Here is an 18,485-nt window from a genome sequence, read left to right on the forward strand (position 1 = left end):
ATCAGGGAAATACAAATCAAAACCACAATGAGATATCACCTCACACCAGTCAGAATGGCTAAAATTAACAAGTCAGGAAATGACAGATGCTGGCGAGGATGTGGAGAAAGGGGAACCCTCCTCCACTGTTGGTGGGAATGCAAGCTGGTGCAACCACTGTGGAAAACAGCATGGAGGTCCCTCAAAATGTTGAAAATAGAACTACCCTGTGACCCAGCAATTGCACTACTGGGTATTTACCCTAAAGATACAAACATAGTGATCCGAAGGGGCACGTGTACCCGAATGTTTATAGCAGCAATGTCTGCAATAGCCAGACTATGGAAAGAACCTAGATGTCCATCAACAGATGAATGGATAAAGAAGATGTGGTATATATACACAATGGAATACTATGCAGCCATCAAAAGAAATGAAATCTTGCCATTTGCGACGACGTGGATGGAACTAGAGCGTATCATGATTAGTGAAATAAGTCAATCGGAGAAAGACAACTATCATATGATCTCCCTGATATGAGGACATGGAGAAGCAACATGGGGGGGTAGGGGGATAGGAGAAGAATAAATGAAACAAGATGGGATTGGGAGGGAGACAAACCATAAATGACTCTTAATCTCACAAAACAAACTGGGGGTTGCTGGGGGAGGTGGGATTGGGAGAGGGGGAGCGGGCTATGGACATTGGGGAGGGGAGGCGAACCATAAGAGACTATGGACTCTGAAAAACAACCTGAGGGTTTTGAAGGGTCAGGGGTGGGAGGTTGGGGGAACAGGTGGTGGGTGATGGGGAGGGCACGTTTTGCATGGAGCACTGGGTGTTGTGCAAAAAGAATGAATACTGTTACGCTGAAAAAAATAAATAAATAATTTGTTTGGTTTTGTTGTAAAAAAAAAAAAAAAAAAAAAAAAGACAAATCAATGCAAATGCATGTGAAACTTTGGACTTCCAGGGATTCTAGTAAAACTTAGTAATATTAATGAAAAGTGACACCAATATATTTTCTTGTTGTGTCTGTGTTTCATATTTACGAAGGATGGTTATTGCAGAGATGCAAATAGAAAAATGAAGGAATAATTTAGTTAGATGTTTTCTTGATATCTATATGTAACAAAGTCTAGTGAAATAAACAAAAATAGAAACAGGCCCTGAAAAGAGAAAGTATTTGATTATAATGTGTTGATATGGCTTTAAAAGAGGATACTGGTTAAAAAAAAACCCCTATAAATAATGTTTAAAATATATTATTTTTTGCATATAGATAAAATTTGTAATATATTGTGATTTAGTTTTAATTTAAATATTTTTATTACACTCATTTTTAAAAGTACAAGATTTTCCTAAGTTCATATATGTAAACAGTACTAGTAAAATTTATTGTATCTGTACATATTTAACTTGAGATTAAATTCATCTCCTTTTACTTTGTGAAATATGATCTTGGTTCTGATCATTTGTAAGATTACTTTAATGGGACATAAAATTTTGTCCTTTTAAATGTTTAATTGTTTTTCCTTAAGAAAAGTAAATGATTATGATGGAGAGTGGGCTGAATGTTGAAAGAACATCTACCTTTTCATTTTATTCCTGGCTGTTTGCCCAGTTCTTTTGAAGGACTTAATAATTTTCTTTCCCAATGATGCCTAGAGGTGAAAAGAGACGGTGCCTGGTGGTTCAAAACAGTTTGAATGAGGTAATCAAACAGCACTGGAAAATGATCTTCTGTCCCTGGTGACATACTACTGGGAATTCTAAAGGAGTTCACCAAAGGAAAGATTTTATAATTAAATTATCATTTAATCCCAATTCTGTACTTATTCATTCAGTTGAAATCAGTAGTGACAATGGGGATGTCTCATGGTATTTCATGAGTTGAAGAGAAAAGAAAATGCCTAAAGGATTATGTGTAAAAAAAAAAAAGAAAAAAGAAAAGTTAGACTGATGCATGCTCATTTTGGTGTTTGGAAAAGCTTCATGGAGTTCATTGTTTCTTTTCAGAAATATGAGATGACATCAGATACTTGGCTCTCCAAACAGGTATGGCATAGGGGGTTGCTTTATGTCACATTTTGGCAGTTGTGCTCATTCTACTTACCTGTTTGCTGTGTAAGAAGAACTTTCTCTCAAAAGTTAACTCAGTATTACGACTTTAAGGCTTTGCCATGTTTGAGTCTCTTCCATGAAAATATTTATGACTTGTCTTTTCTAAGACGTAATTTATAAAAAAAGGCTTATTCTGTTCTCTTTAAAGCATAAGTTGCAGAATAACGACCAGGATCCGTTTTACAGTATCATTCACATAAGTAAACTTTTGTGTAGATGAAAAGAGGAAAAAGTTGTGACCCATTAAAGCTGGAAACCATCAGTGTTGCTCAAATTGCCCAGAAAACTGGCCAGACCTCCACATAAATTGTTTATATGGAGATTATTTAGATGAATGCTTCTTTCTTTAGATACAGCTTAGCTTCGGATGCTAGTTTATGACATAAATGAGGCTGGAATCCAGATCACAATAGAGTAACTACCAAATGTCTCCACAACATTGGCTCATACTGGACATTTCAGAAGAAAACACAAGTAGATCATCTGAATATGGCTGAACCCACTTGACTAGTAACTCCATTACTATCTTTTGCAAGGGGAAGTATTGTGTTTGGCTTGCTTTTGATTTGTTTTGTTCTTCACGCAATCTTTTATTTTATAATCTCTCCTGAAGTGTCATACATATCTATGGTTTCAATTACCACCATGTATTGAGACCTCTAGATGTACAGCCTGGGCAGCTCATATTTCTGAGCTCTAAAACATCTGAATTCAAGCTTGGCATCTTCTCCTAAGTGTATAAAAAGTAACTGCATACGCCACAGGTCCACACTGAACATATGTTAGTCTTACGTACTCTTCTTATCCTAGAAGTCAAGGACATAATTACCCATCCAGCTATTAAAATCAGAAACCTAGCAGTCATTTTTAAGCTCTTCTTATCCTTTTATGCATATTATTAGACTATTATTCTATATATTATTCATCACCACGTTCTTCAGTTTCACATTGAAAGATCTCAAGTCAATTTACTTTTTGCCGCTTCACAAACAGCATCCAGGATCAAACTAGGAAGTGTGGTTCCTCTTTCTCTTCTGACTGCGCTCAACCCCTCAGGTGCATGCCAGTCTCTTCACACTGCAGGCTGCCCGAGGGACCATTGCAAAGTGTGTACTTGGTTGCCCCTACCCATATCACTCTCACAACTGAAACTGAAATTTTTGTCAGTTCCTTCTCCATTCTAGGCACATGAGCTCTTATAGTCACAAGGTCTTTGTAGGAGCCTGCCTTCTAAATGGAATTGTCTCAACTACTTTCTTTGGTGAAGGCGGCTTCTTTTTCAAACCTCAGCTTAAATCACCTACTTATAAAATCATCTCCTCCAACCACCATATCAATAATTTTCTTAAGTCAAGTGTAATCTTTTTGTAATACTTAAACAGTTATTTCTATATTGTTTTCCTAAGTTCAGAAGGGCAGGAGGAATATTCATTTTTTGTTCCCCATTGTAAACTAAATACCTAATATGAATTATAACAAAATCTCCATAAATACTTGCTGAATAAAGACAGAAAAAGTAAGGAGGACTGTGGATAAGCTAAACCTTTTCTCATTTGAAGCATAAGCACACCGAATCTACTAATAGATAAATAAGTAGATGTTACTGTAAACTACTTAATCTTAATGAAATTGGGGGAAAAACCCAACTTTGATCTTGTAGTCAGTAATGGATTTTCTTGTTAGATACTGAGAATAAAAACAATGACAGGCTATAACATAATGGATATTGATGTATTCAGAACTGTCCTGCATTATTAAACCATTTTACTCTCATTTTTATTTTCAGTGACACTCATAGTACTGTAACATGCATCAACAAAATGCATGCTCCTTTGGAATTATGTTATCTACATTTTAAATCCCAAATTTATGAATATTTAATAGAAACTTTTCTTAAAGCAAAGAAACTAGTTATCAATTATTCAGTAAAAAAAAATGCAGGTGGTAGTTTGTCACAGTTGAGTTTTTCTCTAGAAGCTCTTAGACAATTTTATAAAATATTTAGAATTTGATGAAATATAAAATATGAGAATGGTGGTAGTAATTAGATGAAGCAAATTTCTAAGACAATTAGAAACAATGCAATCATTATATGCTCACTTTCTGGATGGTAGGAAGAACAGAGAAGAAAATAGGCATATTTGGCCTTTCAGGAGACTTGTGATAACCTATCTACAAAATTTTTGGCCAAGGGATAGAATTTGGTAGCCCCAATTCATTGCCCTGTGCATCATAAACACTGACTTGGTTGCAGTCATGAAAGTGGACAGTGCAGTTGGCTCCGCTTTCATTACTGGATTCTAGGAAAAGGCTGGCACAGAGCTCTATTTATATGCAGCTATTGCCTAGTGTTGAAGGTTATTAAGCCCAGCAGTGCATTTGAGAATACAGTCCCCATCTGCTCCTTCATTACGCCATTTATAAGGTACTAGAATTTGAAGGGGATGGGTGTACAAAGACAAAAAGAAGAATGCCTGGATATCCCTGTACCTTTAAAAAGGTAATGTATTTTTGAAGCAACAAGGGGACAGTGTTGAATACGGGAGGAGCTGATAGTTTGGAACAAATGTGGAAAGAGTGATATATAGCAAACATGTTGGCCTGCTGTACCCATGCATTCATCTATCCAGTTATGAGCTGGACACCCACTGGGCCCTAGGCAATAGAGCTAAAAAGATAAAATTGCCAACTTAGTTTAATTATTACTTGCCTAGTGAAGGAAGCCAACCATATAATAGAATGCATTGAATGCCATGATAGAGATGAATATGGGGTAATTGTTAGAATCGAGGAAAGATTTCCTAACTACAAGATACTGTCTAACTAGGGAAATTTGGAAATGGTTTCTGTTCCTTGAATTGAAGGAAAAAATAAAAAGAGTAAGATTCAGCATAAAAGAAAACAGAAAGGTTGTTCCAGAAAGAAAAAGCTTCACGTGCAAAGGCCAAGAGAGAGATCCCAGAGGGCAAGAGATGGAACCTACAGAATTATTGACTCTATCATAACTGAAAGATGTCAGGTATCTTGTATTTATTATATGCCTAGCAATGCACTGTCTTCGACCTTGAGTTGTGTATTACTTCAGAGTTTAAAATTTTATATATATCATCTTATATTTTCCTGAGTGTCCATGAAGTAGACAAGGAAAATATTATCCTTCTGTTTCTATCAAGGGATGATCTCACCAATGAAACTAAAATCAGACTCTCGATTTTATTAAAAGTCATTAATTTATTCATTAAGTAAGTATTAAACACAATTTATGTGACAGTCATTGTCTAGGTGCTGGAGATAGAGCAGCGAAGAATACAAGGTTCCACCCTCATGGAGTTTACATTCCAGGGGAACACTGCCTACTTGCCTACCCACCTGCCCACCTGCATACATACACACATTTACCCCCTCCAAAAAAATGCATACCTGCCTGAAGGATAGTATGATAGATGCTTTTAGCTGTTAAGGAAAGAAACAGGAAGTAGGTAAAAGGGGATGAGGGACTCAGATAGAGGTGGATGATCTTGCTTCCAAGAGCTCCCTCTACAGGGGTAAATGGGAAGCACCTCACTGATAAGATGACAAAAAGGCAAGATATGAAAGAGATAAAAAGAAAGAACCAGACAAAGGGAATAAAAAGTGCAAAGGCCATGGATCCGAGCAGGTACGATAAGGAAACCGGAGACCCAAAGGAGAGGAGATCAGAAAGAGAGTGGAGGGCCAGATCACCTGAAAGAACTTGTGGGCCACTTTAAAGACCCGCAAAAGAAACCATAGCAAAGTCTTTTACTGTGTGTATAATCACTTTCACTAATCCACTAGGAAAGAACTCAGTGCTCTGTCAGGCAAATCCATTTTCTTAATGTTTCCCCTGGAGGAAAAGGAAAGCAATCTATATGTATAGCTTCCATCATTTAATTTTCAAAAAATAATTCTATTGATTTAGCATGCCACTAGAGTTTAATTAAAAAATCATCAAATGGGCATTTGTGTTTGTGGATTTTTGGAGGGGTGAACAGTGAAGATGAGAAGTTTGAATTAAATGATTTTCAGTGGATTCCTTCCAGTTTTGCAGCCTTTTAGTTCCGTTTTTTCATAAATTTATATATACAGCATGTTCAAGTAACCAGAGTTGCTGAGTGAAATATTTCAGAAAAAATATATTAAAAATTGTATGTTTTTTGTAAACCATTAAAGAGTTTTTTATGGTAGTACAAATGAAAGAGAAAGGGGAATGATGGAGAGTAAGGTAGAGAGGAATGGAAAGTTAGTGTTCAATGGGCACAGTTTCTAGTTGGGAAAAATGAAAAATTTCTGAAGCTAGATGGTGGTGGTGAATTCACATTATTTTTAGAGATAATTTTTAGAGCTAACTTGACCTTTTCACAAACTAATTCTAAATAAAAAATGGTGTGACCCATTAGCAATGGTTGGCAGCACAAAGCACAATCTTGAGATCGTTATATGCACTTTTGTGTTTTAGAATGAGGAGCCGGTTTTTTCTAGAGATGGCAGCAAATTCTTTATGACAGTTCCTGTGAAGCAAGGGGGCCGTGGAGAATTTCACCACATAGCAATGTTTCTTGTTCAGGTAAGTGCTGGCTTCTTTCATTTGGTGTCATTGCTGTCCTGCTCGCGAAGGTACAATTCCTGTGGCATATTCTGAACCTACAGTTAATGCCTATGAAGTCCAGCCATATATTTAACCCAAGGACTATGTTTTAGGAAGAGGATCCCCCTCCATAGCTATAAATTTGAACTGTACCTTTCCACAAAACAGTCTGAACACTCAGTAGAATTTTGTGAGTCACACATATATGCTAAGAGGTGAGGGCCTTGGGATATAGAATTGAATACGTGAAAATTACCCAACCCCTATTTTCATAGACTTTAGGCCAAATTAGAGAAAATTTTTCATTCAACAAATATATATTCCTTATTTTGTACAAGAAGTATTTTCAAAGTGCTATGAATATTTTAAATACTTGAAGCAAACTAAATGTCCATCAAAAAGCTGAACAATTGAATACATTATTGTATATACAAGGAAATATAATGCACATTCGAAAAACCAGGATAAAGACAGAGTCTGTCCTGTAGTTCTGTAGACTTTCTGATAAAAAGGAAGGGCTTTAAATTTCAAATAAGTTAACAGTGAATAGTTTATACAGTTTTATCCAATTATTGAAAAATTAGATAATTCAGAAACGGTTGAAATAAGAGAAGGTTAATGAGTCAATTTGAATGTAATGGTCAATAACAAATATTCAGGAGAACTAGTTTCCTTCAAAATCAAATTAATAAACATCTCAGTTGCAGGTAAAAGAAAATTTATAAAGGTAAAACTTTGTGGCTAAATTGGAATCCTCTTGGAGAGTTTACAAACTAGCCAAGAATCAACTTCATACTTACAAAATATAGGGTAAATATACATGTGCCGAAGGATCCCTAAACAACCTGGTTACTTTTATGTCATTAGAATCTTCAAGCCTTGTGCATATTCTCAAACTTTTATCACTATCTACATACATATTTACGTTCAGCAACTCAGTGCCTTGAATTCTCAAAATCTTGTGTTGGTAGTTTAAATTTAACACTTGTCTAAGCTCTGTACCTATTAAAATAATTGTCATGATTTTAATTTTAATCAAAGCTGAAAAAATAATTTGGAATATGTATAATTTCCACAATAGAGATGTAGATTAATTTTTATAGTGTATCATTAAGTTGGAAAAACAGGTTATAGACTAATGTATAATGTGATCTCATTTATATCCTAAATAAATGTATCTATTTATATGTGCATAAACTTTGACAATTTTATATCTAGTAAAATGAATATATTAGGTAGGACTAAGGGAACTTTTTTTTTTTTTTTCCCTTTTTTAAAATGTGAACTGGAGGAACCTTCACTAGCAAATTGTTCTACCTGATTAATTCTAGCTAGCTAATAGTAAACTTTGTTATCATAAATACTATGAAAATATTTTGGCCAAAAATAACCACACTTTCCAAATGTTAAAATTGACTGTGACATTTTATTAAATTTTTAAACTCCAGTATTTTATATTCAAGAAATTGTGTGAGAGCCCCGGTGGTCAAAATTACATACAAATTGTAAATATTTATAAGATAGGGAAAGAAGGATAAGGAAAGATGTGTAATACATCTTTATATATACAATTCCAAGAAGACAATCTATTCAACAAATTGAGAAGACAAAGAGTGTCTTTTAAAAAGTGCTGGATTGGGAGGGAATGGAGGTGCTGATGCTGGCATGTAGGAACTGCGATATTTATGAACCGAACAGAAGTTCCTTTATAAGCCTTGGCAAGAAATACCTTCTGCCCCTATCAAATGCTCCTGACATGCAGGCTAATGCATTATTTCTGAAATGTTCAGAACAACTTCATACAGCAGATGTGTTTACTTTGTTCCCCTTCTATATGAAGATGGCAACAAAGCTTTCATTGAGGTAGAACATAATTTTGATCTATTCTGGTTACAGTTCAGGGAATCTGTGGCTTGCTTCACTGAGAAATAAACATGACTGCATGATTATTTATGGATATTTTGGCGATGTGGATGAAATTAATCTACTTTGTTAATGAGTTAGAGGTCAGTGGTTAGACAACTGTAAGTTAGGCGCAAGTCTACACACCCACCCAGTCTTAGTAAATAGTTTGAATTCCTTTGCCTCAGTTTTTTAAATAGCTTACAAAAAAAGCTCCTTTATTAATCCTTTATGATTACCATTCTGTCACATATATATGCTATAAAGACTTTTACAATTCTAAATTGAATTAACTGAACTAATTTAAAATCAAACACAATCTCATCACCCCACACTCTCACACTATACATCAATTGCTATATGTATTTTAATTCCTTTTAACATTAAAAAAAATTTGATTTCCCTTAAATATTGCATTCAAAGCTCATACATATATTTTTGTATTTAAAGAAAAACTTATAAGCATTTTCACATCATTATTATGTTAATATTTAATGTTATTCTTAAGTATGGTTTTAATAGCTGTTCAACATTCTGCCAAATAGATTTACTGTTTTTAAATGAATCAATTTTAATCATTAAAATTACTCTAATTTTGATACTAGAAATTATTCAGAGATAAACATTCTTATACATAAATACTTATTTGTTATTATTACCACAAAAATATATTTTAAGATATCAAAAGATACCTAGGCAAAGCATATGTGTACATACGTATTTGTTTAGGTTTTGATACTCAGTTCCAAATTGGCTGTCCAAAAATAGTATAATAATTTATAGTCTTAAACAGTAATGCATACTAGCATTGATGACTTTTTACCCTCTCTTTCTTCCCTTGACATATTGAAAGTGAGAACTGACAGGAACAGCCAACAGTCAGGATGACCACCCGTGCAGTATTTGATACTTAGCTATATTTTAGAGCTTCCTTACTGACTGAAAATATATTTGTCTGTTGAAGTATCTTACTAAATGAAATTAGTAAATTTTTTTTTATTCGATTATTTGACAGAGATCACAAGTAGGCAGAGAGGCAGGCAGAGAGAGAGGGGGTAACAGGCTCTCCGCTGAGCAGAGCGCCTGATGTGGAGCTCGATCCCAGGACCCTGAGATCATGACCTGAGCTGACGGGAGAGGCTTTAACCCACTGAGCCACCCAGGTGCCCCGAAATTAGTAAATTTTTACAAACATTTTGCTCTCCTTCACAAGTAGGTAGATAAAAAATATTAATTGGAGATCAGGCTATAAAAGTACTCTTTGAGGCTATTTCATTATAAAGGGTGATGGTGGTCGTTACAAATATTTTAGTGTTTTTTTTCTCATTTACAGAGGTGATTGATCTTTACTAAAGTTATTTCAAAAAATAGAAAGTAGAAAGAATTTATGTAGTTTCCTCATTTTAGACAAGATTATAATTTTATAAAACTATAGTATTTCATTCTGATATTTTAAATTCTAATTATAAGGCATACTTTTCCCCTAATGTTACATAATTTTGAAAAACAATTCTTTAGAAGATTAATATTTAGTTGACTGTACATAGATACTTAACCAGTATTTGTAATTTGCTGTGATTATATGTCACTACACAAAAAGCTACTTTATATTATGGATTATTTATTTAGTTTTGATTAACAGAACTGGAATTCCTGTATGAAAAGTAATATATTTCTATTCTCTCTCTGTGTATATATATAATGCATACAGTGTATATATATTCTATGTATACATATAGAATATATATGAGCTAAGAAATATATACTAATGCACAGATCTATATACATACATATATTACTTTTATTTCTATATTACTTTCAGTATGAATATGTGATAGTAGAATTTCTCTACTTTTTAAAGGATTAATGAAAATAAAAACTGGCTTCTCCAAAAATCTATATAGTTGAAGTAATTGTTCTTTTGAGTAGAATATGCAGTATGCAATATTAATATCAATTTATGTATTTCCTGAACCAAAAAGTGAGGCAGAACTTCTTTACCTCAGACCATTAAACTTGTGCCTGCTTCCCCTTCCTCATCCCTCCACAGTATTCCTTACGGAGGCCTTTAACTTCTGAGTTGCCCTATCTGTAACTCTAATATCCCACACCCTGTAATGCAGGCTGCAGTTACGTAAAAGGTTTCTGTCAAAGACAGGGCTACCTTTTCCTCTCAAATATGGAGTAAGCAGAGTTTCAATCATGTTAAGTGGTTTAAATTCATAAACATAAGAAATTGCCCTGTCATCTTCCTAAATTGTGTTAAATGAAAAATTACATATGTTGGTGAATCCATTCTCTTTCTCTTTGCAGCAATAGAAAGTTTTGCTCATGAGAGCTGATGATTTCACTTGGAACAAATTTAAATGCCATTATTCATTACAAATACTGCAGAAAATGGCATGCCCCCAATTCACAATTCTATCACCTAATCAACCCAATAAATTTTTTTCATTAAATTTCACTACTGCGTCTGATTAGGACATTGTCTGAAAACAATTAGCTCACCTCATGTGATAAATAGACAGTAAATTAAAGCACGCTATTTTTAAGCACCACAATATTTCACTTATTTAGAAGCTGTAGAAGTTCAACAGAATTTAATATAAGAAATTAAAATGAGCAGTGTGTAATCAGGTAAAAAGCACATGCATTATTAAAATTTACTGATACCAATATCTTTCAAATTTTTAAATAGAATTACAAGATTAATATTTAATTTTTCTGAGTAAGAAAAAAATCTATACCAATTTGAGAGGACATGTCTGATGTCTAATGGTGTCTGATGTCTTATTCCCAAATTTTATTTTATTTGGGAATAAAAACACTTTATCTGCATGCTAGACTGTCACCACTCTAGTGAAGGAAATAATTAGTTCTATTGCTATTTATTCTAAAATAAAAGTGAAATGAGTTTAATTTAAAGGCCATATTGCCCTTGTCAAAAGTCCACTGTGCTTTCATATCCATAATCATTTTTTTCTGTTCTACCAACTTAGTAATATAAAGACCATGGTTGCATGGGAAGAACTGTGCACCAAAAATGATTATTATTTCCTGCTTTGTTAAATTTTCTTGGCCACAAATGCTTGTCTTTTGAAGGTGGATTGAAAACAGATACAGACACCTTGCTAGTGAAATCTAGTCAAGTTCCCTGATACTTATTTTGAACTTACTATATGGCCATCTACCATATTCTGATTTGTACTACAATTACTTACCTGAAGTCCAGATCAAAAGTAATATGCTCACTGCAGTGATATAATCTGATATGCAGTAGTGGGAAAGAGTTGAGTCTTAGCACTATAACTCTAGAACTATAAAAGATAGGGTCTGCTATTATATGTGAAATGAGGTTCAACTTACTCCATAGCCCAGATTTGCCCTGTTGGATACAAAGCAAACAGAGCAATTTGAATGATTGTGAGGTTATTGTTAAGGCTTCCAACAAGGAACTTTTGGTCCTAAATTAGAAGCATAATATTTTTATGCTAGATGCATTACTGAAATTAATAATGTACAGTTTTAATCTTGTGTACATTGTGTATAGGCATTGTCTCAAAGCACTGGATTTTTGCTCATTATCACTTGTAATGTGGATACTTTTCTATCCTTAAGCATACACCTACAAATAACAAAATTTTTCTGAAAAAAATCGAAAATATAATCAACCTAGAATTCTCTGACCCGAAAGCATCTCTAGATATATACAAATATAGAGCAACATTTCTTTACCTTTTAATGTTTTGAGATGTTGTTCATCTTAAAAGATGAACTAAAGATGCACTAAAACCTTGAGATCTTAGTATCCTATCCTTGGCTCATTCAAAGCAGGGTCTGAAAATGAGTAAGGAAAACCATCTGTTGGTAATGTTGACCTGTGGGAATTTGGCCATTAAATATGTGACTTCAGAACTCTATGTAAGCCTTTGGTCCGTGTCTGTCTCAAATCACAGAAATTTGGTTTTCTTTGCATTTATACTTTCATTCAGCAAATACTTATAAAGCACTGTAATGTGTCAGACAGTATGCAAAAAACAAGTTAAAGACGCCATATGTTTGTTGTTGATGTTAAAAAGCCAGAAGTCTAGAGAACTCCTTTTAAACAAGGAATAGATGATTTAGGGAGATGTCAAAATATAGACACGGACCAATAAGACATTGAGAATTTTTGAAGGAAAATTCTAGTACTACCTATATGTAGTGGAGCAGAATGCCCTTTTAGTTTCTGCTTCCAGTAGTATGGCAAAATTGATATAATAAGATTCTCCCATATCAAAAAACCCAGATTCTGGATGTATTTATACCAAAGACACATGTGAAGTATTACTCACCTAATGTATTGCCTTCTCAGAAGACAATCCAATTGAATTAGAGGTAAGTTCCAACAAATGGAACTGCCCCAAAGCCATATTAAAATATAATATTTTATTAAATTATAATATTTTATTAAAATATAATAAAATTATATTTTATTTGGAAATAAAATATAATTCCTGCATTATTCATGGGTTTAGTAGGAAATGTATACACTGTATTATATACATAAATGTAATATATAATCTATAAAAGGAATTAGGTACTATATAACATTCAATATCAGAATTTAGAAAAAATAAATGCAAATGATGAAGAAAAGAAATGAAAAATACAGTAGTAGAATTTAGTGAACTAGAGAAAAGGTAAAATAATGAGGCTTAGCAAAACAAATATTTGGCTCTTTGCAAAAAAAGAAAAATTAAGCCTACAATGTCTATTAAGTTTACTTTAAAAAGTGGGAAAACTGCCAAAGTATAAGTAATGAAAAAGAAAGCAAAACTATAGATTTAAAAATGTATTTTAAAATACTATTAATAGCTTCAAGCCAACAAATTTGAAAACTTGAGTGAAGTGTATAAATTCTAGGGAAAAAGTTACCAAATCCAATTTAAGAAAGAATCTGGTTGTCCCATATTGTTAAGGTAACAGAACAATGTTTTAAAATGTCTCCACATCAAGTACAGGTAGTTTTCAAAGGTGGGCTATACCAAATACTCAAAATGTTCAAGAAGCACACACTTAAAATAAACACATTCAGAAAATAGAAAAAGATGGAATTTTTTTAGTGTATTTTTTGATACAAGTATCATCCTGTACCAAAAACCAAATGAAGATAGTATGAGAAAGGAGAATTAGAGGTCACTTAAGAACTCCTAAACCAAATAGTAGCAAATTGAATTCTTCAGTTGATTTTTTAAAAATTACTATTATTTTTCACACAGGAATGCAAGTTTGCTTAAAATGTAAATAATAATTTAATTCATTGCATTTGCATCTACACAAAAAGATAATGGTCTTCTAGATGTAGAAACAGGCTCCAATAAATTCCACAAAATCTACATTTAGAAATCTTAGAAATATAAGAACAAAGACAAATTCTTTAAGCTGATAAAGGCATTCACCAAAAATTTGGGTAATTTAGTATAGTCTACAGTGGATCATTGATTATATTCCTTCTAAAAATCAGCATTGAAACTCTGTATATTGACAGGTGGCAAACAGACTTGACCTGGGCATCATTTCCTAATGTGTAAAAATATTGAAACACTATGATATATACCTGAAATTATAAGATATTTTGTCAGTTAAACTTAAATATTAATTATCACTACATAAGCACTTGTAGATACAAAATTATCAAATGTGAGACTTAAAACTCAGAAAAGCCTTCATAAAGTAGAAAGAAGAATTGTAAACCAAACCATAACAGATTTTGGGAAGGAAATTGAAAAAAAATAGTACAAAATAGTAACTGATAGATTAATGGAAAGATGACCAAGAGTAAACAGATATTGCTGAAAATATACTAGTGGGTATCAAGAAGATAAATGGAAACAAATGAATAAACAAATAGAGAGGATCAGAAATTACTAAGACAGGAAAATAATATGAATTGACATTTAACTGGATTTCTTTTTTTTAAAGATTTTATTTTTTTTTTTTTTTTTTTTTTTTTTTTTTTATTTATGACAGAGAGAGATCACAAGTAGGCAGAGAGGCAGGCAGAGAGAGTGAGAGGGAAGCAGGCTCCCTGCCGAGCAGAGAGCCGGATGCGGGACTCGATCCCAGGACCCTGAGATCATGACCTGAGCCGAAGGCAGCGGCTTAAACCACTGAGCCACCCAGGCGCCCCTTAACTGGATTTCTTAATAAGAGAAGCAGAATAGTAGAAGAAAGGTAGCGTTTAAAACCATAGCCCAGCAATAAACCCGAACAAAAAAATGGTAAAGAAAGAAAAGATAGTTTTGGGGGGTGGTGGTAAGAGCATTATTAAAATTATTAGTACAATGATAATGTATAAAACTAAAATAAAACTGACCACTATATTTCAGAACACTTAAAAATATTACAAAAACTGCCTACAAAAAACTCACTAAATGTGATATCCATAATATAAAATGTGACAGAAGTTTTCAAAAGGTATCAGTCATACCCAATAAGTATAATTTGGCTTAACTTATGTACCAATTTTTTTAATATTTTCTTCATTTTTTAAATTTTTATTTCTTATTTTTTTATAAACATACAATGTGTTTTTATCCCCAGGGGTACAGGTCTGTGAATCGCCAGGTTTACACACTTCAGAGCACTCACCATAGCACATACCCTCCCCAATGTCCATAACCCCCCACCCCTTCTCCCAACCCCAGCTCCCCCCAGCAACCCCCAGTTTGTTTTGTGCGATTAAGAGTCACTTATGGTTTGTCTCCCTCCCAATCCTATCTTGTTTCATTTATTCTTCTCCTATCCCCCTAGCCCCCATGTTGCATCTCCATGTCCTCATACCAGGGAGATCATATCATAGTTGTCTTTCTCCGACTGACTTATTTCACTAAGCATGATACCCTCTAGTTCCATCCACGTCGTCGCAAATGGCAAGATTTCATTTCTTTGGATGGCTGCATAGTATTCCATTGTGTATATATACCACATCTTTATTCATTCATCTGTTGATGGACATCTAGGTTCTTTCCATAGTTTGGCTATTGTAGACATTGCTGCTATAAACATTCGGGTGTACGTGCCCCTTCGGATCACTACGTTTGTATCTTTAGGGTAAATACCCAGTAGTGCAATTGCTGGGTCATAGGGTAGTTCTATTTTCAACATTTTGAGGAACCTCCATGCTGTTTTCCAGAGTGGTTGCACCAGCTTGCATTCCCACCAACAGTGGAGGAGGGTTCCCCTTTCTCCACATCCTCGCCAGCATCTGTCATTTCCTGACTTGTTAATTTTAGCTATTCTGACTGGTGTGAGGTAATATCTCATTGTGGTTTTGATTTGTATTTCCCTGATGCCGAGTGATGTGGAGCACTTCAAGAAATGGGCAGAGGACATGAACAGACATTTCTGCAAAGAAGACATTCAGATGGCCAACAGACACATGAAAATGTACCAAAATTTTTAAGAAAACGTTTTTCATACTGGTTTCTGAAATTAATGCAATTCAATCTTTTTGAAAATACACATTTAAAAAGGGACTTAGAAGGGAGTTGAGGGAAATTGGAAGGGGAGGTGAACCATGAGAGACTATGGACTCTGAAAAACAACCTGAGGGTCTAGAAGGGGCGGGGGGTGGGAGGTTGGGGGAACAAGGTGGTGGGTATTAGTGAGGGCATGTGTTGCATGGAGCACTGTGTGTGGCGCAAAAACAATGAACACTGTTACGCTGAAAAGAAATTAAAAAAAAAAAAAAATTTACGGGTGCCTGGGTGGCTCAGTCGTTAAGTGTCTGCCTTCGGCTCAGGTCATGATCCCAGGGTCCTGGGATCGAGCCCCGCATCGGGCTCCCCATTTAGCGGGAGGCCTGCTTCTCCCTCTGCCTGCTGCTCCCCCTCCTTGTGCGTGTACACTCTCTCTCTTTCTCACTATCAAACAAATAAATAAAAATCTTTAAAAAAAATAAATAAAAATTAAAAATAATTAAAAATAAATAAATAAAAAGGGACTTAGAAAGCCTAAATCCTGATGCTAGACAAGATGAGTTTTCATGCCCCAAATCATTAAGAAGAGCAGAAGATACTTTATAATGTTCAAGGGCACAAATCCCAAGGAAGGTATAATAGTTAAAATGTCTGGATCTATGCCTCGGATAGTTCAGTAGCTACCTTCATAAAGTGTAAATGCACAAAAGCTACTTGATATGTGGAAGCCTTCTTGTACCATCCTTGGTCTAAAGTGAATCACATTATATGATTTTTATATGTATATGTTGATTATGTTATACATAATATATATTGTAATGTTATTGTATTATTTTCTATTTTATTATATTAACCACATTATATATGTGCATATGTATGTGTGTGTGTGAGATAAATCCTTTTCAAGTTTTTCAGTGTTCAAGGGAACACTGACTAACGTTGAACGTGTATTTTAAAGGCTCAATAAATTCTATAAAGTAGAACTTACATAAGAGCATGCTATGATCACAAGGTAGTAAGCCTAGATATCAAGAATATATTTTTTTTAAAGATTTTATTTATTTATTTGACAGAGAGAGACCACAAGTAGATAGAGAGGCAGGCAGAGAGAGAGAGAGAGAGGGAAGCAGGCTCGCCACTGAGCAGAAAGCCCAATGTGGGACTCGATCCCAGGATCCTGAGATCATGACCTGAGCCGAAGGCAGCGGCTTAACCCACTGAGCCACCCAGGTACCCCTCAAGAATATATTTTTAACAAGTTTTCTGGATAGAAAACTTTTTTTTTTAAAGATTTTATTTATTTATTTGACAGATAGAGATCACAAGTAGGGAGAGAGGCAGGCAGAGAGAGAGGAGGAAGCAGGCTCCCTGCCAGGCAGAGAGCCCGACGCGGGGCTCGATCCCAGGACCCTGGGATCATGACCTGAGCGAAAGGCAGAGGCTTTAACCCACTGAGCCACCCAGGCGCCCCGGATAGAAAACTTTTTTAAAGTAAATCCAATTAAACAATTACTTGGAAATTTCAAGTTTGCCAAATTTATAAAATAGCAATAACAACAAGAATGACAATACCTTCTTCAGAATCAGATGTCAGAACAAAACTCATAGCTATACAAACTTATAACTAAAATGGAAGAATGAAATTAAATGAGTTGAATTCCTAACCCAAATGGCTAGAAAAATACCAGCAAAGTAAGACAAATTTAGAACTAATAAAAAACAATAATGTTCGCTCTCTTGGAAAACACACAGACACACACACACACAGACAAAACACAAGCTGGCCCAACTGAGGAAAAAATGAGAAAGAAAACACACACAATTAGAAATGACTGGTAGGAAATAACAAAGGACATTTTAATAGATCCTGAGAGAGTACTTTGCAGAACTCTTTGCCAACTAATTTGAAAATTTAGATCAAATGAACAATTTCATGAGGAAATACATTTAACCAAAACTGCCCCAAGAGAGACAGACAACTTACATTGACTAATTACACAGAAGAAATATAATGTCATCAAAGAACTACACCACAAAGGAACACCAAGGCCCACAGGATTGTATAAGAGAATCTTACCAGACTTTCAAAAGTAATGGCAACACAATTCGAATTGTTATATAGCATTGGTTTTCTTTATAGTTGGTATAAAAAAGGCCTTTTATAAAATTTAATACCAATTCCTGGTTTTAAAAAACTTTAAAGTATAGGAATTGGTAGAGAATTTTTTTTTAAAGATTTTATTTATTTATTTGACAGAGAGAAATCATAAGTAGGCAGAGAGGCAGACAGAGAGAGTGAGAGGGAAGCAGGCTCCCTGCTGAGCAGAGAGCCCGATGTGGGACTCGATCCCAGGACCCTGAGATCATGACCTGAGCTGAAGGCAGCAGCTTAAACCACTGAGCCACCCAGG

The 18,485-nt window shown here is 34.4% G+C and overlaps 1 protein-coding gene across 2 annotated transcripts in view; it reads left to right on the top strand.

Moving 5' to 3' along the window:
• DPP10 (dipeptidyl peptidase like 10) overlaps positions 1-18,485 on the top strand; it is a 1,411,353-nt gene that overhangs the window by 1,323,975 nt on the left and 68,893 nt on the right. For both annotated transcript variants that reach the window (XM_046019846.1, XM_046019845.1), the window contains exons 12-13: positions 1,999-2,037; positions 6,581-6,688. In XM_046019846.1, coding sequence (XP_045875802.1) covers positions 1,999-2,037; positions 6,581-6,688 — 147 coding nt within the window. The remainder of the gene's footprint in view (positions 1-1,998; positions 2,038-6,580; positions 6,689-18,485) is intronic.

This window comes from Meles meles, chromosome 9 (genome assembly GCF_922984935.1).
Source record: "Meles meles chromosome 9, mMelMel3.1 paternal haplotype, whole genome shotgun sequence".
Taxonomy (NCBI): domain Eukaryota; kingdom Metazoa; phylum Chordata; class Mammalia; order Carnivora; family Mustelidae; genus Meles; species Meles meles.